The 26801-nt window shown below is 35.2% G+C and overlaps 1 protein-coding gene across 1 annotated transcript in view; it reads right to left on the reverse strand.

Annotated features, from left to right (window-relative positions):
• The window catches only part of LOC138387448 (uncharacterized), a 196000-nt gene that overhangs the window by 12527 nt on the left and 156672 nt on the right, over positions 1–26801 (reverse strand). The window contains exon 4 of the mRNA XM_069474500.1: positions 16089–16182. Coding sequence (XP_069330601.1) covers positions 16105–16182 — 78 coding nt within the window. The 3' untranslated portion in view covers positions 16089–16104. The remainder of the gene's footprint in view (positions 1–16088; positions 16183–26801) is intronic.

Here is a 26801-nt window from a genome sequence, read left to right on the forward strand (position 1 = left end):
AAAATTGTCAAGCTATCATTTTATGGTTTTTAAAGAGTTGCTTGCAAACAAAACATTTTATCATTCAATTTAGTCATCTTAAATAAAATGTGTTCCAAAGATGTTTTAAATTTCACAAATCACTTCAATCCCATGTGTCAAAGTTACCAATAGTTTCCTTTCATGGTTAAAATTAAACCTAAATTTTAAATATTAAATTTTAATTTGATATATAAGGCCCTTACATGTCTGGCCCTTGCAATCTCTTCAGCCTCACTTCAAACCACTCTTCCTCTCACTTTCTCCATACCAGCACACTAGATTTCTTACTGTGCCTCAAATATAATACATTTATTTTTGCTGACTCGACTTTTTATTTGCTGTTCCATTTTGCTGCTTAGGCCACTCTTCTCCCAGACGTGCCTCAGCACTTCTATCTTTCAATAGGTTTCTACTTAAATATCATAATCTCAGGGAAGTTTTCCCTGCTGCTTTATCTGAAATACCACTCCAACCCCCCATCACCCTCCATCTACTTACCATACTTTAGTTTTCCTTTTAGAGTATATCACATTTTAAAATGGCATTATGTAATTATTTACTTGTTTATTGTTTTTCTTCCCCAATAAGGTAGTAAGCTTCATCAGAGCAAGGACTTTCTCTCCTTCACTATTTATGCTAACTCCTAGAACAACCCCTGGCAAATAATTGGTACACAAATATACTTTTTAAATGAATGAATTAACAAATAAACAAATGAATTATGTTTTCAGTGAATTTAAAAATGTCTTATAACAGCTTTTAAATAAATTGCCTTAATAGGTTAAAACAAAAAAGCATATGAAGGCAAACATTTAGATTAGAAGAGCATTTTTAGAAGTTCTTACTTTTAAAGTTTTCTTTAATGATGTGCTAAGTATTTTAAAAACTCATCAGTAGATGTATAATATCTCATTTTTTTCCTGTGGTGAAACCAGATCACATTTCTGTTTGAAAACAAGATTGATTTACACTTGCTTAAAGTGTTATATTTTACTAAAAATTGAGATTTTTTTCATCTACAAACTTTTTGAGAAAGTATCTGTATTAGATTGCAAAAACCCCGTCTTAGTGTTATTTAGTTTCTAGTGTGGGTAGGCAATAAATATGTAGACTATATATGCATTAGAAAATTTAAGTGTTATGGAAAAAAGGAACCAAGGTAAGGGGAGAGGGTTGCTATTTAAAATAGTATGGTCAGACTAGGGCTTATTGAGGAGGTGACATTGAGCACATGTTTAAAGAAGGTAAGGGAACTATCAATATAGTCAAACAATGCATTTCAGGCTCAGAAGGTAATTCAAAAAGATGATATCCAAATTATTAAGGAGAAGATGGCTGATGAGAGACTCCAGTTGCCAGAGTGTCTCAGTAAGAAGGAGAAATTTTAGATGAAAGAAAAAAACGGACAGAGATCGGATGTGGGTCTGAAGGAAGGCTGCCAGAACCTTCAGGAGACTCCACAGGAAGAAGTTGTGGAGCAGAACAAGAAGCAGCAAAGTATTGGCAAAGATCAGCCCCCGAGAGGCTTGGAATTCAGCGAGAAGGGTAGGTGGAGTGGTTTGTTTCTCCCTGCCTCGCATCTCTGACAGTTAGTAGATTCCCGACCTGCTGGAGAGACTTTCTGCCCACATGAGCCCAGAGGCTGCTGCAACCAGTGAACTGGGAGCTTTCTGTGGCCAGGGCAACAGGCTCCCAGGGCAACTGGGGTGCTTTGGGCTCCTCAGGCCTGAGCTGGGACAGTAGGCAACATATTGCTTCCCTGCTCACCATGCACCTCTGTCTTCCCCAGGGGGCTTCAACTCCTCATGTTTCATCTTGCTCATTCAGACTCACTCAGACTCAAGATGAAGGGATGGAAAACAATATTCCAGTCAAATGGAAACCAACAGAAAGCTGGTGTAGCCATTCTCATATCAGATAACATAGACTTCAAATCAACAATAGTAAAGAGAAAGATGGTCATTATATAATGGTGAAGGGAAAATTCCAACAAGAAGACGTAAGAATCCTAAATATGTACCTAACACAGATGCACCCATATTTATAAATCAAACCCTACTTGAGCTAAACAAAATGATAAACAGCAGCATTATAATAGTCCGGGACTTCAACACTCCACTGACAGAACGGGACAGATCCTACAAGCAGAAGAAAAGCAAAGAAACAGTGGCCTTAAACGGAACCCTAGAACAAATGGGCCTAACTGACATTTACAGAACATTCTATCCAAAAACCACATTTATGGAGAGGATTGATATTTGGGGTAGATTTCTGTTCATATTGTTGGGTAGATTCTTTAGTTTTGTTTTACCTCTCAAACCATTGTGCAATCCAGGTTCTGGTATTAAAATCCTTAGTGATTTTACTTTTAAGTGTCTGTTACGCTGTTCAGTGTATAACGCAGGTCTCAGTACTTCCTGCAGGGCAGGTCTGGTCTCTGCAAATTCCATAAGTGAATGTTTGTCTGGGAGTCTTTAGTTCTCCCTCGTAGATGAAGCTTAGTTTTGACGGGTAAAGAATTCTAAGTTGGCCATTATTCTGTTTTAGAAGATTGAGGATGGGTCCCCAGTCCCTTCTGGCTTGTAAGGTTTCATTTGAGAAGTCTACAGTTAGTCTGATAGGTTTTCCTTTGTAGATTATCTGTTGTTTTTGCTACCGCTAGAGGGATTGCCTCTTTTGTGTTTACTTTGGCCAGTCTGATAATTATGTGATGTGGTAGTTGCCTCTTCATGGTGAGTCTCCCAGGAGTTCTGTGTGCTTTTTGTACCTGGATATCTAGGTTTCTGGCCAGGCCAGACATTATTTTCCTCCAGTATTCTAAGAAATAGATTTTCCAACCTTTGTGTATTTTCTTCTTCTCTCTCTGGGATGCCTATAATTCTTATATTTGTTTTCTTTACATAATCCCACATTTCTTGTACATTCTGTTCTTGTCTCTTGCTTCTGTGTTCTTTTTCTTCATCTGATTTGTTTAGCACATAGGTATTATCTTCAAGCTCTGAGATTCTTTCCTCTGCGTGATCCATTCTATTTTTAAGGCTTTCCACTGTATTTTGAAGTACCTTGAATGCCTTTTTCATTTCCAAGATTTCTGTTTGTTTTTTTCATAATATTTCAATTTCTTTAGAGAATTTTTCATTCATTTCTTGTATTGTTCTCGTGGCTTCTTTGTGTTGGGTTTCTATTTTCTCTTCAATTCCATTGAGTTTCCTTACAATCCATATTCTGAATTCTTCCTCCATCAATTTACTCATTTCATTTAAATTAGTATCTTATTTTTAGGGTCTCATGATTTCTTTTGGGAGTGACTTTTCTCTTTCATATTCCCTGTGTTCTTTCTCTGGTTCTTTCTCATCAGGATAACTGATTGAGAACTGGGAGTGCTAGAACTGGCTTGTGCCCTTAACTTCAAGCCTCCACGGGATGTTCCTTGACAGTGGTGGAAGGAGGCACGCTGGTCTTGTATTGCCATAGAGGTATTTTGGAAAGTTGGGTTACCTCTGACCTGTTGTCTTCACCTCTTGCCAGTGGAGATTAGTGAGTTTGGTCCCCCAGCTTAAGCTCCCATGTGGTGAATCGCACCTGTGTGTATAACTCCACTGCTCTCTAATAGCTTGAGACGGAGGGCACTGTGTTTAGCTGTAGGGTTGCCTTCTCTGTTGTTGGTTGTAGACTGTGTGGAGGAGCCAGTTATTGAGGTAATCTGATGTCACTGTGTTGGTTTCTGGTCCGCGGGTGAGGACTACTAATGCCCCGGTCTTTAGAAAGGGTCTTGCCATTCCCGAGGGTTTCCCGGACCCTATTCCCCCTTAAAGTGGTGGTAGGAACACAAGGCAGATCGCAGCTGCTGCCTACCAGCCTGGATGTGTGCTTCTACGGTTGCTTGATCTGCTGCTAGGGGAAGCTGCTCATATGTTATTCAGGGTTCTTCCACTACACTTGGGAGGCTGCTCCTGATGGGAGGGGTTACTTGGTGCACCTGCTGGGGCCTCTGGCCAGGATTTTCCTTCCCTGACCACGAACCCCACTGTTGGCAGCTGCCTGCATGCAGACAGCAGGCCCTAGAGTTATGATCTTATCAGATGACCTCAGGCGGTCTGGCAGGCCAAATCACTGGGCTGTCAATTATTGATCTGTGTCAAGGCCCCACAGATTCATACCAGCCACTCGGAGAAAGTGGCTTTTCTTGTTTCTTCCTACCTCCAGGGGCTGAGCCGACCACTCTTGGTGTAAAAGTCGTTGCACTAGGGGAGGGGTGATGCCCGAGACCGCCCAGAGCCCCATTGCCTGGGAATCCCACAAATGGTAGCCTCCCACAGCTGGGGAACTAGCATTGTGGGGAAACATGCAAAATTTGCCCATCAATACAGGACCCGCTAGCCGAATCAAGAGGTCGTGGAAGGGCGGAGCCTGTTGTGCCTGGTGCGAGAGTCCCCGGGCTGGATGAGGGGTGCTGTCCAAAACCATAATGTGCCACAGCGCCTGGGTAGCAGACCCCCAAAATGGCGGCTGTCGGCCTGCAGAGCGCTAGTGCTTGGGGAGACCGTTCAGGAGTTGGCAGATGCCGGATGGGGGAGCTGAGTCAACAGGACGCCTCCTGTCTTTGGTGTGTCACTGTCCTGCAACGTCATGCCTGTCCAGCAGGAGGTCTTGCTCTTTCTGACCCACCCTGAACCAGCCTAATCATCAGCGGTTTCCAGGGTAGAGACCCCTTTTCAGTGTTCATCTTCTTTGTTCCGGACCTGCTGACCACCAGAGGTGAGGTGCCCCTCTCCTAACTCCCGCCTGCAGTGGGGCAGACCAGTCCCTCCCCAGCCCAGTGCAGTGCTAGCACAGGGCACCAGGAAGTTCAAGATGTTTCCAGCTATTGTCCCCTCTCCACAGAGCCTGCCATCTTGTTCTGCAATTTTGCACCAACTTCAGGCACATCCCTGTCTGAGTGGGTGTGGACGTCAGTGGGGCAGTAGGACATTCTCCTGTGGGTCAGATCCCACTGCACTAGCTGGTAGGGTGGGCACAGCCATCCAACGCTCTATTCTCTATTGTTTATCTCACACTCTCCAGACTTTGTGATAGTATCTCCCATTCACCTTTTTTCCTCCCCCGTGTTGTGTGTCCCACGGTGTTTCTCTGCAGTTTCATAATGCTGTTGTTGTGGGGGAGCGATTCATTCGTGCATAGCCATCCAAGTTCTTGACCTCTTTCTCTGGGAGCAGACAGCCAGGAGGTCACCTCTACTCCGTCATTTTTCACCCCATCTGGTTCTTATTTTTTATTGTTTTTTATTTAAACAGTTGTCTTTTAAAAAATGTAAAAGATGAGAAATGAATAGTCTTTTATGTTTACCCATATATTCACCATTTTGGGGACTCTTCATTCCTTTGTGCAGATCAAGTTTCCATCTAGTATTTTTCTTCTGCCTTAAGATTTCATTTAACATTTCTTATAATGTGGGTCTGCTAGCAGTGAATTCTCTCGGTTATGGGTTTTCTTTTGGTCTGAAAATGTCATTTTAGATATTTTTAATAGATATAGAATTTTAGGTTTATACTTTTCTTCTTTCAATGCCAATCTCATTCAATTATCTTCCCAGTTTGCATTGTTTCTGATGAAAAGTCAGCTCATTTTTATCTTTTGTGCTTCGTATATAAAGTGTCTTTTAGTTTTTCAGTTTGTTTTCATAATTTTTCACTTTATCACTGGTTTCTGAAATGATATGTTTAGGTGTGGTTTTCTTTCCTGGTTGGAGTTAGTTGAGTTTCTTGGATATGTGAGTTTCTATTTTTCATCAAATGTGGAAAATTTTGGCCATTATTTTTTCAAATATTTCTTTCTGTCCCCCACCCCTTCTGGAAATCCAATTACACATTTTTAAAATTAATTAATTAATTAATTAATTTCAGAATATTACAGGGGTACAGACATTTAGATTACATATATTGCCTTTGCACCGCCCGAGTCAGAGCTACATGCATGCTCATCCCCTAGACAGTGTGCACCAATTACACATTTCTTAGACCAAATAGAAAACTGAGGTGCTCTTCTTTTTTTTTTTTTTTTTTTTAATTTCAGAACATTACAGGGGTACAGACGTTTTGGTTACATAAATTGCTTTTGTACCGTTTGAGTCAAAGTTATAAGTGTGCCCTTCCCCCACATAGTGTGCATTCCACGTTAGGTGTAAACTTACCCATAATCTCTTCCCCGCTCCCACCTGCTTGATTTCCCATGAATGTTATTTCCATATGTGCACATTAAGTGTTGATCAATTAGTTCCAATTTAATGGTGAGTCTATGTGGTGTTAGTTTTTCCATTCTTGTGATACTTCACTTTAGAAGAATGGTCTCCAGATCATGTTTTACAGTTTTCTTACTCTCTGCTTCATTTCTTAAAGATTTAATATAATTTAATAAATTACATTTTTTTTAGAGACATAGTCTTGCAATGTTGCCCAGGCTGAAGTGCAGTGGCTATTCACAGGCACAATCACATAGCCTAGAGCTCTTGAACTTAATCCGTCCATCTCAGGCTTCTGAGTGGCTAAGACCACAAGTGTGTGCCAGTGTGCTCAGCAGTGCTTCAGTTTTGACACCCTCTTCAAGTCCACTAATCTTTTTATCTGCAATGTGTAATGAATGCACCGATAACCCCATTTAGTGGATAATTCATTTGAGATATGAGAATTCCTACAGCTAAAAATATATTTTTCATGATTCTCCTCATTATTTTGATGTTTTTCTTTAAATCCTTGAATATGTGCACAATTGGCAGTTTTAAAATCTTTGCTAATTACATCATGAGTGTCATTTCTTAATCTATTTCTACTGACTGCCTTTTCTCTTGGCTTTGGGTCAGATTTTCCTAGTTTTCCACGTTTATAATTCTTGACTGGATGCTAGTTACTATCAAGGCTTTGTTACATGTCTGGATTTAGTGGTCTTCTCATCGGGCTCTTTGTGTCTACACTCAATTTGATTAAAATCTCTAAGAAAAAAAGGTGACTTTCCTAAACCACAAGAGCAAATATTCTGCTATTTAATAATCACAAGTCTCTATTTTAATTTAAGTCTCTCTTCATCATAACTGTTTTAGTTTCTCTTTACTCTTTTGAGGGCAGTTTGATTTTGGCAATGTCCAGAACCTTGTAAAGTTTTTCCTCCATGGTGCTGCATCTATCCCCTTTTTGACAAACCACATAAAAGGATTGTAACTGCTTCTGCTTTGTTTCCTTTTACTCATTCTTCTCTGACTTTCATTCTTGTGCTATACTGAAACTAAACCAATGATGTAACTGCTAGCTCCAATTATCCTTTCCCAGCCTAGTCTATGTATTAGATATGAAGATACATGATCAAGTAGGCATAATACTTTCTTCATAAGGATGTTATAGTTGGAAACAAGGAGGTAAACACATAATTACAGTTTGGAAAGTACTTTAATAGAGATATGCAAACAATGCTAAATATCCATATATAAGAACTACTCTATGCAAACCCATCTAGTCAAGAATTACAAGATGTAAAAAAGTAGGAAAATATGACCCTAAACCAAGAGAAAAGACAAGCAATAAAAAGAGACCAAGACACGATGTAAATATAATAATGCAGTTAGCAAAGGCTTTGAAATAGCTAACTGGACATATATTTAAGGATATAAGGAAAAACATAAAAATAATGAGGAGAATCATGGAAAATATATTTTGTTCCATAAATAAGATGTCAGCAAAGACTTCTGAATAAATGGTATAATCTGCTGTGCTACCCACTATTCCTTACATCACTAAGAAAAATATCTGACCATTCAGATGAACTAGTTTACTTATTTTGACAAGGCAATGAAAACTATATAAACCAATACTTTTTCCTTTTTCCTTGATTTCAAACTTTCAGATAAAAATCAAGTGAACAAATAGAGAAGAAAAATGTAGACTACATGCCTGGCACATCCAAACCCCACATTCCAGCTGATTGCTTCTGCTTTAATAAAATATATACTTGTTTGTTCACTAATTTGGAGTACAAAAGGAATACGTGTTTATTGTAGAAATTTAGGAAAGTATAAATGACAGCAAAAATAAATTCACCCATAGTTTTATGCTAAAGGATAAGCTCCGTTACATTTTGGTACATGTGTGTGCAGATATTCATTGCTTTAAAAAACAAAAATGAATAGTGCTATTACTCAAAATATTTTATTCTATGAATATACATTTATTAAATAACCCCCACTGCTGGACATTTAAGTTGTTTTCTAACATCATGATCAAATAATTGATGATAATACTCTTAGAAGGAATTTTGAGAATGTGATCTGTTGGTCAAAGGGTATAGACAACTATATGTTTTGTTAGAGTTTCCTAAAGAAAGATAGTACCAGGATGTTGGACCAGTACAACTGCTGGGTCCCTCTCTAAAGATCAACTCTTATAGAAATTATTAGGTTATTAAGTATGAAGTGTCTGATTTCCTTAAGAACTAAGTTTGACAGTTGATCTCTCTGATATTTCACTTTGACACTTCTTGTTTTATGTTTATTGTGAAGGTACCTCCTCATTCTTTCAAACACATGATTTGGCTTGTCATTACCTTTCAAATTATTTTAGAGCAATTTTTGGGAAACCATGGATAAGTCAAAAATTTGGGTTATTTTAAAGTATGAGTTCCATCATGGAACCAATGCAGCGCAGACAGCTCAAAATATCAATGAAGTATCTGGGAAGGATCTGGCTAATGAATACACAGTACGTGGATGGTGTGAGAAATTCCGTTCTGGTGATTTTAATCTTGAAAATGAGACATGTGTGTGACCTGAGACCAAGGTGGACAATGATGAGCTAAAAGCTGTAGTGGAAGAGAGTCCATTTCAACCTATGTGTGAATTAGCAGCAAGATTTAACATTGCTATTACAACAATATTGGACCATTTGAAACAAATTGGCAAGGCAAAGAAGCTGGATAGATGGGTTCCACATGAATTAAACAAGCATCAGAAGAGAAATTGTCTCAAAGCTTGCCTTTCTTTGCTGTCACAACATAAAGGGGAACCATTTCTTAATTTCAGAGTATTATGGGGGTATAAATGTTTTGGTTACATGAATTGCTTTTGTGCCATTTGAGTCAAAGTTATAAATGTGCCCACCACCAAGATAGCGTGTATTATACCTGTTACATGTGAATTTACCCATCCCTCATTCCCTCCCCCACCTGCTTGGTTTCTGCTGAGTTTTACTGCCATATGTGCACATGAGAGCTGATTGACTAGTTCCAGTTTAATAGTGAGTACATGTAGTGTTTGTTTTTCCATTCTTACAATACTTCGCTCAGAAGAGTGTTCTCGAGTTCCGTCCAGGTTGTTAAAAAGGTTATTAGTTCACCATTTGTTTAATGGCTGAGTATTACTCCATAGTATAATATACCACATTTTATTAATCCACTCACGTACTGATGGGCATTTGGGTTGTTTCCACATCTTTGTGGTTGTGAATCGCGCTGCTATAAAAATGAGAGTGCAAGTGTCTTTTTTATAAAATGTTTTTTTCCTTTGGATAAATACCCAGTAGGGGGATTGCTGGATCAAATGATAGGTCTACTTTTAGTTTTTTGAGGTATCTCCATACTATTTTCCATTGAGATTGTATTAGTTTGCAGTCCTACCAACAGTGTATAAGTGAAGATGAACCATTTCTACACCGTATTTTTACGTGTGATGAAAAATGGATTCTTTTTGACAATCACAAGTGTTAGGCACAATGGTTGGATAAAGATGAAGTGCTGAAACACAGTCCAAAACTGAATATTCATCAACAAAAAGGTGTCTGTTTGGTGGTCCAGCTCTGGTATAATTCACTACAACTTCATGAAAACTGGTCAACCAATTACAGCAGATGTCCACTGAAACCAATTGGATGAAATGATGAAGATACTTGCTATTAAGCAGCCAAGATTGGTCAATATAAACAGGCCAATCCTCTTGCAAGACAATGATCAACCACGTGTTGCACAAACAACGCTGCTCAAACTACAGAAGCTGGACTTGGAAAATGTGTCATCCATTGTATTCACCAGACCTTGCGCCAACTGAGTACCACTTCTTCCAGGCTTTGGACCCCTTCTTTCAAGGAAAAATATTCAGTTCCCAACAAGCTGTGGAAAATGCCTTTCGCAATTTTATCGCCACTCGCTCTCTAGGCTGCTTTGCTGCTGGCATGAACAAACTATCCTTAAGACGGCAAAACTGTGTTGATAGTTTAGGCACATACTTTGGTTAATTGTACTGCTTCTTGTTTGAGATATAATAAATAACACTTTCAATTTGAAATCGGACATTTCATATTTAATAACCTAATATAAAGAAAAAGCCAAGAAACAAGAAAAACTATAAACTCCTAGGGAAGGAAGGGTGGTGGAGAGTACTGTTTTGAACTGATAAGTGTGCTAGGCTGGTTGCTTGGGCCTTGGAACTCAGGGATCTAGGGCAGGTAGGAGGCAGCCCTTTAAGGCTGTCGGAGGACAAAACACGAAATGAACGATAGAAATGAACTATAGGAGTTCTCTGGTTTTGATTCTTTCCTGACTTCAGTCAAAAACTGACCATTCCCATATCGCAGGGACTCAAATTATGGCACAAATTCCCTCACAAATAAAAACTGAGAGCTTATAAAGAGCTGATAAAAACAGGGCGGGACTAACTAACCTTGAGCAGTAATCTCTCTACCCTCTCCTACCAAAGCTAGAGTTAGTGAATTACAATCACCAGCTTTGAACGCTGCTTCTCTCTGGCAGGGTGGGTGAACAGGGGGGAGATGGTGAAGCAGAGGCTTGAGGTATCATTTTGTTGACTTAATAAATTAACTGTGATTTCTCAGGTGGCCTGGGGCTTTTCTACCTACCTTCTTTTATCATCTGAGCTCACTGAGAATGACACAGACTGGGACAGGCATCTCCCCTTATGTGATGCCAAAGTAGCCAATATCCAGGGGGAAATAATCTTATAGGTCAAAACGTCAAGACATTTAAGGAGCATAACTATTTTCAAGGAAAAATGACACACTGGCATATAGATTCTAAGAGAAGCAGAAATGTTAGATCTGATGGACCAAGAATTTAAAGTTAGCCTAGTAAACATACTAAGAGAGATAAGGGAAGATATTAGCAACATATAATAAGAATAGAAAACAAAGGAGCAAGCAGAAATATTAGGTACTTTATATATATGTATATATATATATAAAATATAATACTTGAAGCATATAGATTGGATAAATAGTAGAATTAAAAGAAGAATAAATTAGTGAACTTGAAGACTAGTTTGAGGAAATCTTTAAGACTAAGGAAAGGACAAGAAAATATACAAGAAAGGCTAAGGGGCTGGTACTGCTAACATCCAAATAATAGGAGACTCAGAAAAACAAAATATATGGAAGGTTGTATTTGAAGAAATGATGGAGATACACAGGACAAAAAGACCATGGATTTTCAAATTATTGAAGCAAAACTCTTAAAACCTAGATTTTTACATACAGCAATGCAGTCATTTAAATATGAGGATATGATAATATATATTTTCAAGTATAAAAGGCCTTGGAAGACAGTTTTCAATGAAATGGCCAAATAGAAAGAAACAAATACAGAAAATACTTAAAAGAACTATGAAGTAATGCTCATAAAATACCTTGGCAAAAATCTGCCTTTCAAAATAGCCAACAGTAAAGAAAAAGAAAATATGAGCACAATAGTTTAGAATTTAAAATAAATAACAGCAACATGATTGGGTAGCAAAAGGTGAAAGAGACAAAGGGATGTCAAAATGAATCTTTTTAGAGGAGATATATAAGTATCAAGGTTTTTTTTTGGAAAGAAAAAATTAAAAAGAAGTAAACACGAAGTATAGGAAAAACTGATATAATTAAGATGACAAACTCATTCAAATGTGTAAAAAATTATAACTGTAATATGTTTATTGACTATTTAATTTTTCTTGTTAGTGTGTCTATAAACTTCCATTTACTTATAATCTCTACTCCTTTTTCTTTTTGTTAGTGGAAATACTTTTAATTTTTATTCTGATTTTACATGGTTACTATAAGGTTCATACTCTGGAGATAAGGGGAAAATCTCCTAGAGTTAACTACAACTTGATATATATTATAGAAAACATTAGACCAGATAATTACTAATTTTACCCCCAATACTTACTTTGATGAACATAATGCTTTACTTATTCTTTTATCAAAATATTTCCTTTTATATAACCTTGACACATGTCATCAGAAGTATGGCATTAGTTTTAAGAGCTGTAAGGAAGTCAGTTCAGGGTATTATTAACCTACGTTTGTAATTATAGAAAAGTAGAATACTGTTGCAGTGCAGAATTAATGTAGGTATGTAATAGTGAGAGTTTAACGGGCAGATCAGAGCCCAATAGTAACGGTTAGGACACTAAATCCCTGCTCAGTCCAAAAGGGGAGTGACCATTACATGGCTCAGTTGAGCGTGGGCAAGGAGATTACCTAGGTATTTCCTGACTCAAAGGAAACTGGGTATGGGTTATAACTGCAGGTGGGGGAATACCAGCTACCATCAATAGCCATAGGAGGGGGAGTGGAAGGAGAAGAGAAGAAAACCTGAATAGAATGATAAACACTGAAGATATATATAGTTGTCAAAGACTTGTCCTGACAAAAATTCCCAGATCCAGATAGTTTTACATATGAGTTTTAACACACATTAAAGAAACAGTAAATTCCTATCTTACAAAGTTATTCCAGAATATATAAAAAAAGAACAAGCTGCCTGTCTTATTTCATAAAGTTAATGTACTCTTAATTGTAAAACCACAGAAGGGAATGAAGAAAATTATAGTATATTTCACTTAAGAATGTAGATTCCAAAATCCTCAATAATAGATTTGCTAACCAAACACAATAGTGTAGTAAAAATAATACATCATGATAAAGTAACAGATCATGATGTAAACTGGGAATGCATGGATGGTTTAACATTAGAAATTCTATCCATATAATTCACATTAATATACTACATGATAAATATCACATTATTATTTTAACATATACATCATAAAAAGCATTTGATAAGGTTCAATGGTTATTTATGATAAGACTGCTCAGCAAACTAAAAACAGAAGAACTTTTCTTAATTTGGTAAAAATTATATATTAAAAACCTTCAACAAGTATTATACTTAATTGAGAAACTTTAGATGCATCTCCTTTTTGATTGGCATAAGATGAGGATGCCCCCCTGTCACTACTGCTCTTTTAACATAGCTCCAGAGGAACTAGCCAAAGATACAGGAAAGAAGAAAGAATTTTAGGTATAAGAATAAGAAGGATAGAAATACAATTGTCATTATTTGCAAATGACTAGAAATTGTCATTATTTGCACCCATCTAGAAAAAAGGACACGCTATTAAGAATAAGAGGATTCAGTAATGTTTTTGGAATAAAGATCAACTTTGAAAAAATTAGTAGTATTTCTATACTCCAGGTACAGACATCAAGAAAAAATTTTAAATTGAATATTCAAAATCTGGATGCCTACTTAAAGAATATGAAGCACAAAATTGAAAAGGTGAAAGAATGGAAGCAGATATTTTATAATATCTAAAACTAGTAGGAAATTAATATCCAGCATATACAACAAATTCCTACAAAATGTTAATCAAGAGACAAGAATTCAAATGAAAAAGTGAATAAAGAATATGAACAAGCAATTTCAGAAGAGGGGAGCCAAAGGCCTACAAGAATATGAAGAGATATTCAAACTCATTAGTGACAAGAGAAATCCAAATTTAAAAAATGAGCTACAAAATTATACATAGTAGACTGAAAAAATAAGTAAGCTAGATAACGTTAATGGTTGGCAGGGATAAGAAGATTATTGTGGGTGGGAGTATGGACCAAAGTATCTAGGGGAGCATCTGATAAGACTTGGTCAAATTAAGTACAAATATATAGGCTATTAACTCTCAATTCTGCCCCTCGGTATGCATTCCAAAGAAGTCTTCGTAATATTCCGTGATAGGACAAGTATGAGGATGCTCATTATGGTGGTGTTTGAGGTAAAAGGGAATTAGAAGCAACCTGGGTGGTAATCCCTGGGGAAAATGAATAGTAAAAATATGGCAGCTATATACCACAGACTATTATGTAGCAGTTAGAAGCAATGTAAACATGGCAACATAAAGGTTAAAACATAAGGTTATAGAAAATAAAATAGTAAGACACATAACACTATGTATTTAAATTTCATGTACATAAATGGGGATGAAGAGAGGGAAGAGAAATAGGTAACATAAGCTTGACCATGAGATGAGAACTGTTGAAGCTGAGACATGGATATACGGTGGTTCATAACATTATTCTCCATTTTCCCTTTTATTCATTTGAAATTTTCTATATAAAAACTTTAAGGATATATGTATACAAAACAATACTCATACAAACACAAACAAAAGAGAACAGTGCAATAGATACTATTTTAGAATATCATATTAGAATAGTTCCCCATGGGCCAACGTCAGAATGGGTGGATAAAATATGTAAATGACATAATAAGTGCTTTGTATGAACCAATGATGACAATATACTGTGAACTGAGGAGTGTGATTAACTCTACTTCTCTCTATGCAAAAGATCCATTAAAAAAAAAACAAAACAGCCGGGGAGTGCGAGAGTTCACGGTGGTCCCAGCGACTCAGAGGCTGAGGTCGGACAATTCTTTGAGCCTAGGAGTTCACATCTAACCTGGGCAATATAGTGACACACTGTCTATTAAACACACAAAAAAGGGTATATATATTTCTTTTTTCCAGAAGGATCTGATTTAAACTGTGAAGATGAAGGGACTATAAAAATAATTACCTAATCATTATAACTCAGAAAACAACTGAATAGCTGTTCCAAGTAACCAATTCACCATATATAACTATATATGAATGCATTAGAAATAAGTAATATCACTTATCCTTTCAAGAGAAGTCATTCTGACAATAATATTCATCATAGAAAACTAGCAAAATCACTAAGGTGCTAACTACAAATTAAGGAGAAAAAATAGACTCTAAGTGCTTGCACTCTAAAAGAATAAAGAAAAATAGAACGAAGGAAAAAGCTCCTGCAACAGAGGCTATAAACCGTTTTACTCGATTCATTCAGTGGTAAAAGTGGATTTTTTTCAAAGGTGAAATTTTATGCTGATATTGAAAGATAAAGATTTTCAAATCTGTATTTCTGGGGTTTTTTTGAAAAAAATTCCAAGAATTGATTTTATGGCTTCTCATTCCCACTTAGAAAGGATCCTAGAGCTCAATAGAAGTGCTCCATTTATAGGTCACATACTCTCCAGCTTCCATTGTCCCCATCTGGCCAGCAATATTACTTAAAGTACCTTTTTTTTTTTTTTTTTTTTTTGAGGTTTATACCACTTGTATCTCACTTGAAAGTTTACCAAAATGTAGTCAGAAATTTACTTAGCCATGTGCGGCATGAACAGAAGGATAAGTGAAAGGATATGCTAGGTCAAGAGAAATCTTTAGGAGTCAGGAAATAATGAAAAGAGGTTTGGTATTCAGAGGTAATAATACTATGAGTATATAAAATTATGACAGGGTTTTTTGGAGTGAGCAAAGAACAAGCTCTCAATATGGTTAAAGGAACTGATAAATGATTACATTAAAAAGAAAATGGTACAGTGGATGATAGTAGTTTTGTGTTTAATTATTTTTTTTCCAAGTTAAATTCTAATGACTGAGTTGTAATAACAGGTTTGATAGAAACTACTTTGTTTATTCTCCACTCTTGGTTGGGTTGTATTCCTCCATAATAATATATCATTTTTTAATCAACTGCCTGTTACAAATGAAATCTGATACTTCCCATCAAGATGGTATTATGGCATTAAAATTTGTGTCTGAATATGAATGAATGTGATTGTCAGGTCACCTAGGGCCAGTGATAAAAAATAAGCAAATTTAGCAAGTCAAATTACAATCTGGCAACCCTAACAATATAAATGAAATTATTTATAAGACTATAGTTATTACTTACGTTGAGTGTCTAACTTCTAAAGATCTTGTCTGTAAACCACAAAGCCTTCAATATCTACTTTCCACATGTAGAAACTGACATCTTTAATGTACATCTAAAAGAGAAGCAAGAGAAAATATCATGAATTTGAAGTTATAGACATTGTTTCATTTATTTTAAATATAAGAGAACACTTTGAAGTTATTCTTTATGATTTTCTTTAATAAGTTTGAACAAAGGGAGGTAGGTATTATAAGACATATTTTATGTAAATAAATAGCAATAATATTAAGATTTCCCCCTTAGAAGAATCAGAAAGGTCTTGAAACATATATTATGATCCACATCATACAGCTGAGTACTTTCTATGGTACTAACTTTATCTGACTACCTAGTTTCTATGCAAAATTTTTAATAAATATAATTTAAAATACATTGATTCTGACATCCTACATGAAAATAGTCCCATCCCAGAAAATAATTTGCTTGTGTGAAATTATTACAAAAATATATTCTTGAATACATTTGAGTTGCCTATTACAGCCAAAATCATGGAAATCAACTAGTTCAATATTCCATCCTCATGAAAAAGTCAACATTCTATTCCTCTTATCACTTAAACTTCCCAATCAGTACTTTACGCCAACGTAGTAAAACTTAGCAGAAAAGGCCTTTTGAGAAAAATTTCCCCTAACAGACAAATGAGATTCTCCAGAGAAACTGTTCTTTGCCTGTAGAACTTGATTCTGACTTCCTTGACAATACAGTTAGGGAAACAAGATTTGGATGCTATAGTGCCATACTTGTAGTATGTGGTTTTGAGTACTAAGAATTCTCAAGCCTGACATAAATGGTTTTTGGAATAGCAACATCATTGTCCCTTTTGCTCAGCAGTGTAGTTCTGTTTCTCAGTTGCATTTGTCCATTAAAAACACTTGAGACACTTCAGAAATATATTAAGACTCAGCGGATTCCTTGGATATTCTGATTTAATTATTATGAGTTGGGGACAGGGCCTAGATATTTTTGGAAAGCATGAAGAGTCCCAGGTATGGCATGTGCCTGTAATTCCATCTACTTGGTAGGCTGAGTCAGGAGTATCACTTGAGCCCAGGAGTTGGAGACCAGCCTGGACAATACAGCAAGACCCTGTCTCAAAAAAAAAAAAATAAAATAAAATAAAAAGGGGTGGGTGTGTGTGTGTGTGTGTATGCTTTTTTTAAAGCATGAAGAAAGGATATCGTTTCCTCTGGTTGAGAAAGAATCTCACTGAAACTATTTAACTTAGTTTCTATATATTAATAAGATACTAACTTCTAAAAAATACTGTCTACAGATGTCTATGAAAAACATGGAGTTACTTGCTAATCTGACTATTAAACATTTAAAATGACTTCAAAGTTTCCATGATACACACAAACATACTTCAACAACTATGTAATATCTTAGATTACATGGATCCAAGCATGATGTAATTGGCAGTTACAGTGAATCTCAAACTATAATGCATTTAATTACCAAACGTGGTACTTTAAAATGTAGAACCCGAGGTGTCATGACCAGAGATTCTGGTACAGAAGAGCTAAGGTGAAGTCACAGATTCTGTATTTTTTATAGGCATCATAGGTGATTATAATGCAGGTCGATAGTCCGTGTAGAATAGTGCTCTAAGCATTTATGAACACTATTACTAGACTCTCATTATTAGCATATAAAATACTTCTTGAGTTTTATTCTAAGACTATATTTCTAATGTTAAAAAACAATCCCAAAAACCACTGGTTTAGGAAAGAACTTTGTACAGTGACTAAGACTTCAACAATAAATCAGTGTAGATAACTAAAATAATGTTTATGGATTACAGATTTTGTAAACTTCGCTATCCTCCTAAGTAAACTCTGTAGGTAGATAATGAATAAAATAATTGTGGCAAAAAAGAGAGAAATAGGTTATATAATGAAGAATTTACTTAAAACCTTAAAACTAGAAACATGTCCTCAATATCTCAGAATTTAAATATTTTTGTCCTTAGTGGGGGCAGGGTGAGGAAACACTTGTAGCATCAATTTCTCTGTTTAAATACAAAGTCAAATTTTTATGAAGAGAAAGTCTTGAATTATTTCCCTTATGTGCACACACACTATATAACGACCAAAAATAACACGAAATAGGCTGTTAACATTTTGGTTTTGAAAATTCTTATGAACAAGTCCAGAAATACTTTGCAGTAAAAATAATATGTTCATACACACACACTCCTTAAGATTCTTTCTGAAAAAGAAAATTCTAATAAACAAAGGTAGGTATCTGAGTCTTTGCTACATATAATAAAGACGGTGACCTCAATAACTACTAAACCTGAAAATTATCTCTTAGCTCTTATCTACCTTACCTAGTTTAGCTGTGTTATTAATAAAGTATCCGTTTTACATGCATGTGCTGCTAAAGACCTCAGATTTTCTCCAAGTTAAAATCAATCTACTGTTTATCACCACAGTTGATTTTTTCCCTATATATTTTAATAGCAAGCAAGAACACTGTAAATCACACATAATACTCTACATCACGAAAGAATTCAATCATATTAATATTTAATAATTAAAATATACATTTCTAGCTAATAGACATTAAGTATCACTAATATATGTCATATAAATTGCTGAAACTTCTTCCTTTTAAATATGGTAATAATAGCTAACAGATATTAAGTTCTAAATCCTAAGTAGTATGATTAATTTAATCCTCACAACCCTAGGAAGTGTTATTATCATCTACATCTTACAGGTAAGGAAGGTGAAGAATAGACAGATCAAGTAACTTGCCGAAAGTTCCATAGCTAATAACTGGTGGAGCTGGGTTTCAAACTCTAGCTGTGTACAATTAACTATGGTATTTCCTGAAGGCCTCATCCATTAAACTGAAACTTCTAATAACTCTGGAAGCCTCACTAATATATCTTCAAATTAATTTCTGTATTATACCCTCCACTCTTTTGCAAGGTTTGCCAGATTTACCACCTGCAAAGAGAATGCTATGGTGCTCCACTTACAACTTTTCTTCTTCCTCACAAAAAAGATGATTTCTAAGCCCCAGTTAACTCTAATACATTCTATTATTTATATACAATTTAAATAATAAAGCCTCTGTGATACTAAGGGTTTATCTTAAAAAACCGTAGTCTTGCATCTGAATGTAATATTCTATATGCCTAATTACATTAAGATCCATTAAGTATGGTACAATACTAGGATATAAATGTGTGGTTTTAACACATTTTTAACTCTCTTATGAAAAATTATGCCTTCTTAAAATATTACTGCAATCTCAATTTTTAATTATAAATTCACAATAATCATATATGTTTATGGGTACGAAGTGATGTTATGATTTATGAATACAATGTGGAATAACTAAACCAATCTAGTTAACATATCCATCACCTCAAATACTTAACATTTTCTGCGGTGAGAACATTTGAAATTTACTCTCTTAGCAATTTTGAAATGTATGATATTCTATTATTAACTATATTCACGATGCTGTGCAATAGAACTAAGAAAAATTCTTACTGAGATTTTATATCTTTGACCATCATCTCCCCATTCCGTCAACCCCCTTGTCTCTGTAACTACTATTTTACTCTCTGTGCCCATGAAGTTTGATTGTTTTAGATTCCACACATAAGTGAGAACATCTGGTATTTGTCTTTCTGTGCCTGACTTATTTCACTTAGCATAATGTTCTCCATTTCCATCTGTATTGCTGAAAATGACAGGATTTCTTTTTTTAAAAGGCTGAATAGTATTCCACTATTTATATAGACCACATTTTCTTCACCCATTCATCTGCTGATGGACACTTAGGTTGATTCTATAACTTGGCTATTGTGAACAGTACTGCAGTGAACATGGGAGTGCAGACATCTTTTCCACAAACTTACTTCAAATCTTTTGGGTAAATACCCAGAAGTGGTATTGCTGAATATACTATGGTAATTCTATTTTCAGCTTTTTGGGGAAGCTCCATACAGTTTTCCATAATGGCTATACTAACTTATATTTCCACCAACAGTGTAGAAGGGTTCCCTTTTCTCCACATCCTCACCAATACTTGTTATCATTTGTCGTTTTGATAGCAGCCATTCTGAGACGTGTAAGATGATAGCTCATTGTGGTTTTAATTTGCATTTCCCTAATGATTAGTGATGTTGGGAATTTTTTCATGTATCTTTTGGTCATTTGTATGCCTTTTGAGACATGCCTATTCAGGTCCCTTGCCCAAATTTTAATTGGGCAACTTTCTGGTCTTACATTTAAGTCTTTAATCCATTTTGAAGTTTTTTTTTTTTTTGTATATGGAGTGAAGTAAGAGTCCAATTTCATTCTTCTCCATGTGGATATCCAATTTTCTCCAACACCTTGAAGAGACTATCCTTTTCCCATTGTGGATTCCTGACACCTTTGTTGAGATTTCATTTACTGTTTATGTGTGGGTCCATTTCTGGGCTCTCTATTTTGTTTCATCTGTTGATGTATCTATATTTTTGCCTGTATCATGCTTTTAAAAATTACTATCGCCTTGTATTATAGTTTGAAGTCAGGTGGTGTGATACCTTCACCTTTGTACTTTTTGCTCATGATTGCCTTAGCTATACGGGTATTTTTGTGCTTTCAAAATTTTAGGATTTTTTTTTCTATTTCTATAAAAAATGATGTTGGAACTTTGATAGGGATTGCATTGAATCTGTAGATCACTTTGGGTAGTAATAGTAATACTTCTCCCAAACCATGACTATGGGATAGCTTTCCATTTATTTGTGGCTTCTTTAATTTCTTTCATTGACTTTTAGATTTCAAAATATTAAGGGGATACAAATGTTTTTGTTACATGGATACCTTGTGTAAGGCTTAAGTTGGGACTTTTAGTACACCCATCACCAGAATAGCACCCCATAGGTAAGTTTTTACCCTTTACCTCCTCCCACCGTCTCCCCCCTTCTTGGTTTCCAATGTCCTTTCCATCGCTTTGTACCCATGTGTGCCCACTGTTTAGCTCCCAATTATTAGAGAGTACACATGGTGTTTGTTTTTCCATTCCTGAAATAATTCACTTAGGATAACAGTCTCTAGTTCCATCCACATTGCTGCAAAATACATTATTTCATTCCTTTTATTAGCTGAGTAGTACTCCATGGTATATACATGCTGCATTTTCTTTATCCACTCATGAATTGATGGGCACTTATGTTGATTACATATCTTGGCAATTGTGAACTGTGCTGTGATAAACATTTGAGTGCAGGTGTCTTTTTGATAAAATGATTTCTTTTCCTTTGGGTAGATACCCAGTAGTGGGATTGCTGGATGAAATGGCAAATCTACATGTATTTCTTTGAGGAATCTCCACACTGTTTTCCACTGAGGTTATACTAATTTGCAGTCCTACCAACAGTGTCTAAGCATTCCTTTGTCTATGAATCCACACCAGCATCTATTGTTTTTTGACTTTCTAATAATGGCCATTTTGACAGCGGTAAGGTGGTATCTCACTATGGTTTTAATTTGTATTTCCCTGATGATTAGTCATGTTGAACATGTTTTCATATATTTCTTGGCCATTTGATAATTTCTTACATTGACAATTTATAGTTTTCAGTGTACAGGTCTTTCACCTCCTTGGTTAAATTTATTCTTAAGTATTTTATTTCATTTTTTTTGTGGCTATTATAAATGGGACTGCTCTCTTGATTTCTTTTTTGGATAGTTCATTGTTAGTGTCTAAAAACACTACTGATTCCTGTGTGTTGGTTTTATATCCTGCAACTTCACTGTACTCTTTCATTAGTTCTGTTTCTTTAGTGAAGTCTGTAGGGGTTTTTTATATATAAGATCATGTCATCAGCAAAAAGTAACAATTTCACTTCTTCCTTTCTTATTTGGATGCTTTTTATTTCTTCTTCTTGACTAACTGCTCTGGCAAGGACTTCCAATAATATGTTTTTTTTCAATTCTTTTTTTTTATTTCAGCTTATTATGGGGGTACAAAAGTTCAGGTTATGTATACTGCGCATGCCTCCCCCATCCCCCCGAGTCAGAGCTTCAAGCGTGTCCATTCCCCAGACAGTGTGCATCACACTCATCATGTAGGTATACACCCATCCCCTCCCTCTACCCCCTACCTCTGTCTGATACTCAATTGGTGTTATTCTCAAATGTGCACTTAGGTGATGATCAGGGAAACCAATTTGCTGGTGAGTACATGTGGAAACAACCCAAATGCCCATCAACTCATGAGTGGATTAGTAAAATGTGGTATATGTATACCATGGAGTATTACTCAGCTATAAGAAATAACAGTGATATAGAATCTCTTTTGTTCTCCTGGAGAGAGCTGGAACCCATTCTATTAGGTGAAGTATCCCAAGAATGGAAAAATAAGCACCAATAATATGTTGAATGGTGAGAATGGGCATCTTTGTCTTATCCTGGATTTTAGAGGAAAGGCTTTTAATTTTTCACTTTTGAGTATTGTTAGCTGTGGGCTTCTCAATTAACATCACGTTGGAGTACAGTCCTTTTGTACCTCATTTGGTGAGAGTTTTTAATCATGAAAGGATGTTGAATTTTGTCAAATGTTTTTTCTTCATTTAATGAGATGATATATGGCTTCTGTCCTTCATTCTGTTAATGTGATATATCACATTTATTGATTTGTGTTATGTTGAATCATCCTTGCATCCCAGGGATAAATCCAAGTTGATCATGATGGATGATACTTTTAATGTGTTATTGAATTTGGTTTACTAGTATTTTATTGAGGATTTTTGAATATATGTACATCAAGAATATTGATCTGTAATTTTGTTTTATTGTAATGTCCTTGTTTGGCTTTGGTATCAGAGTAATGCTGGGCTTGTAAAAAGAGTCTGGAAGTATTCCCTTCTCTTCAATTTTGTGGAAGTTTGAGAAGGACTAGTATTATTAGTTCTTCTTTAAATGTTTGGTAGAATTCAGCTATGAAGCCATCAGGTCCTGGGATATTCTTTGATGGGAGACTTTTATTACTAATTCAATCTCCCTATTTGTTATTGGTCTCTTCAGATTTTCTATTTCTTCATGATTCAGTCTTCGTAGGTTGTATGTATCTAGGAATTTATCCATTTCTTCTAGGTAATCCAATTTGGTGGCATATAATTGTTCATAGTAGTCTCTTATGATCATTTGTATTTCTGTGGTATGAGTTGTAATATTTCCTCTTTCATTTCATTTCAATAAAATTTCATTCCAATTTTAATACCTGACAACTTATAAAGGAAGAAAATATACTTTCTACTTCCCTGAGCTATCAAACTATATCAAAACATAAACTTTTACAGGCAATTGTTTTCACAGCATTAGCATTACGCAACTTTCATTGCCCTCAGGATCTATTCATTCCGATCTGATAGGTGACTTAAAAAATTCTAGTTCACAAATTTCATTTATGGTTGAATGGAAACTGATCAGAGCAAGAAGGTATAAAATAGAATAAAACCTAACAGAGCCTTTTATTTCAACAAAAATCAAACATTCAAAGAATTAAAAATTATTTTTAGCCTATGTTTGTTTTTTAAAAGATTCTAAATTTCTTCAGTATAACGAGAGCTCCAATCATGCAAATCCATGGAAGATTTGTTTTTTTCAACTGTTTTTGTCACACAGAATAATTTTAGCCTGATCATATTCAAGCTACTGCTCAGTACCAGTTCATACAATTATTGGGTTTATTCTAGATAACTCTCTTAGTGAACTTTAAATTACTTTTATTTATGGTTTTAATGTAACTATTATCTTTTTGTGGCAAAGAGCAGAAGAATCCCTTATTGGGTACGATCAAGTCACTTTCAGAAACAAAGAACCAAAGGTAACTCTAAATCCTGTCCACCAAATTAAACCTTGTCTTTAGCTCTCTTGCAACTTGCCCAGACAATCTGGTTTCAATAAGAAGCTGTGTTTAACATACAAAGACACTAAAGCTCTCTCTGTGAAAGCTGATAACAACCAGGCTATTCAAAGTATTAATAGTAAATGACACATTTTCAATAGAGAAAGAATAAGAAGGAATCCTTTTATTTTCTCATTTGTTCCCACAAATATTTTCTAAAAATGTCCATCTGATCTGGGCAGGGTATTTCTTCAGCAGGAATAAATCATCAGTTTGGTTCTGAGAGCTTACTTTTGTCAAACCCATTACTTGGGGAATACTAGTGAGTGATTTTTGTGTACACTCACATGCAAACACCTTGAGACTTTTTTCTGAGAGAAAGAAGTACAATGTTTTGCCAAATATTGTACCAAGAATATGTATATTAACATTCTGGTAATAATAAATTCAACTTTAGCCTTGTTATTAATTTATTGGGCTTGTTTACAAGAGACAATGAATGAACTGGCAGCTAATTTATAACTCTAATTCTATATAGTCTGTCTCTGACCTCCAAAATAAGGTTATTGAAAACTTCTCTGGATTGAGAACTCAAGGTTGGGAAAAGGAATAAATTGTGGGGAAATACAGAATTGGGAGATTGAGATCATGTGAAAATGACAGTCTATGTTAATAGGTTTATAGTCACCAAAACAAAAATTTAAAAAAGGATAGCAAACTAAAGGCATAATCAATGACAATTTATGTATATTAACTTTAGTTATAATTTCCATTTATTTTTCCATGCTTGCTAGTATCTTTCAAGAACTTCCTCTGTGGCAGAGTCATGGAACTACTTCTAAAGGTATTTTACTTTTAGAAACATATATACATATATATATGAATATATATATATGTATATACTAGTGACCTTGCTGTTTGCCTCCATCTAAATGCTGACACGGTTAGAAGTTTATGACTAGTGTTATGTTTATGCTACCTTCTCTTCATATCTTCTCAGGTTCTGTTTCTTGCTATGCTAGAGTCCTAACTCACTGGTCTCTGTCACGCATTTCTAGTGGCATATCTCTGCTCACAGTACCAGTGGAGTTTGAAATCCCAGGCTTACTCTCCCACAGTAGTAGCCTTTATCTTTTCTACAACTTTCTTAAAAAATCACTACCACTGATATCACCTTTATTTTTTCCTCGAACATCCTATTTTTTTTTCTCATTATAATCACCAACAGGAGTTGCCTACATTTCCAGAATGGTAGAGCAATCAAATATTTATCAAAGCTAGAAAGTTCTAAAGAGGAGAAAAAAGAAGGGAAGAGAAGAAAAGCCATGGTGACAATTACTGCTGATTTCACTCTCTAGGATTATGCTAAAATTATAGATGGAATTACTGAATAAAAGAGAGGGATATCAAAGAAGGAATTTAAGCAGAGGGTGTACTTAAATTCCCTCTGAATCATGGTAACCTTGAAGGTCTCTTCCAACTCCATGGTTTGATGAAACTATGATTAGTAATCACTAGAAACTGTATGAACAAACAAGAGAAGAATGCTTTGACAAAAAGCATTCTCAAATTAAACACCGAAGTTGTACTGCCCCCTTTTGGAAGCAGTTAAAAGAAATCCATAAGTATTATATGTTAAAGGATATCATGAATTTTAAAAAATTCTAAAGCAATATGGCAAAAACAAATAAAATGTCATAAATTGGCGGTAGGCCAACATGTCAAACAAAACAAACAAAATGTCACTTAATAAAAAACTGCAAAAGAATTGGGATTTGACTCAACTAAAAAAAAAAAAAAAAACATGTTCCTGCTGATGATGTAATAGAAAATGGGTCCATGACCCTGAGCAAGTGGAGAAGGGGGAGGGGGCGGGGAAGAGTGAGAGAGAAAGAGACAGAGAGAGAGAGAGAGAGAGAGATTGTTTTCATGAACAAAAATTAGAAGATCCTAAAAAAGGTCCACATATTTTCAAGTATTTTAATGGTGCTATGATCACTATGACAACACTTTTGGGTGCTGGACAGGTAAGTAAGATACTGTCATCCCAAAGAAAAACACTATGATAGAGATAAATTTCATCAAGCTATCATAAATCTACTTCAATGCCTAAAAAGAATCCAGATCCAGAATGTAACTATAGTCATCTATTTACATGGTGGTAGTGGAGATAATAATATGTCTAAAAGTAATCCCACTGTATTGAACTGCACAAATTACTAAGGTGTTGTATGAGCTAAAGCAGAAAATACTGAATTAGAACTCAGCAAAAGTCTTCTTATAAGATGTTCTCTATATAAAAACAAAAGGAAATCATGTAAGTTTAAAAATTAATAAGATATGGTAGATTCATTAATTGGTATTTTTTAATTAAGACTAATTTGAGGGAAAACTAATTAGAAGACATATTTGAATTAACTTATAGGACATTTTTAAATAAATACAATTTTAAAGTATGTGCATACAGACTAAAAATTGATCTCCTGTAGATATTTCTTAAAGGAGTAGCTTAAAATGCAGCATGGATTATTAAAATAAAGATGATAAACTGCTTATATTCAAAGATCAAATTTATGCTATAAGACTAAAAATGTTTTGTAATGTGTAAATACCCTCCTTCCAATATTTATGACATTGATAATGTAAAGCATAATCTTTTATATAATGCATACTTCAGCCAAAGTGACTTTCAAAATTATCAAAAAATAAAAATAAACCCCAAAATAAAGAGTCCTTATTAATGGAAATAAATCTGCAAGGGATGAGACTTTAGCCAGCATAACTGGTAATAAAAAGCAACAAGTAGCTGCA

This window comes from Eulemur rufifrons, chromosome 1 (genome assembly GCF_041146395.1).
Source record: "Eulemur rufifrons isolate Redbay chromosome 1, OSU_ERuf_1, whole genome shotgun sequence".
NCBI classification, from domain to species: domain Eukaryota; kingdom Metazoa; phylum Chordata; class Mammalia; order Primates; family Lemuridae; genus Eulemur; species Eulemur rufifrons.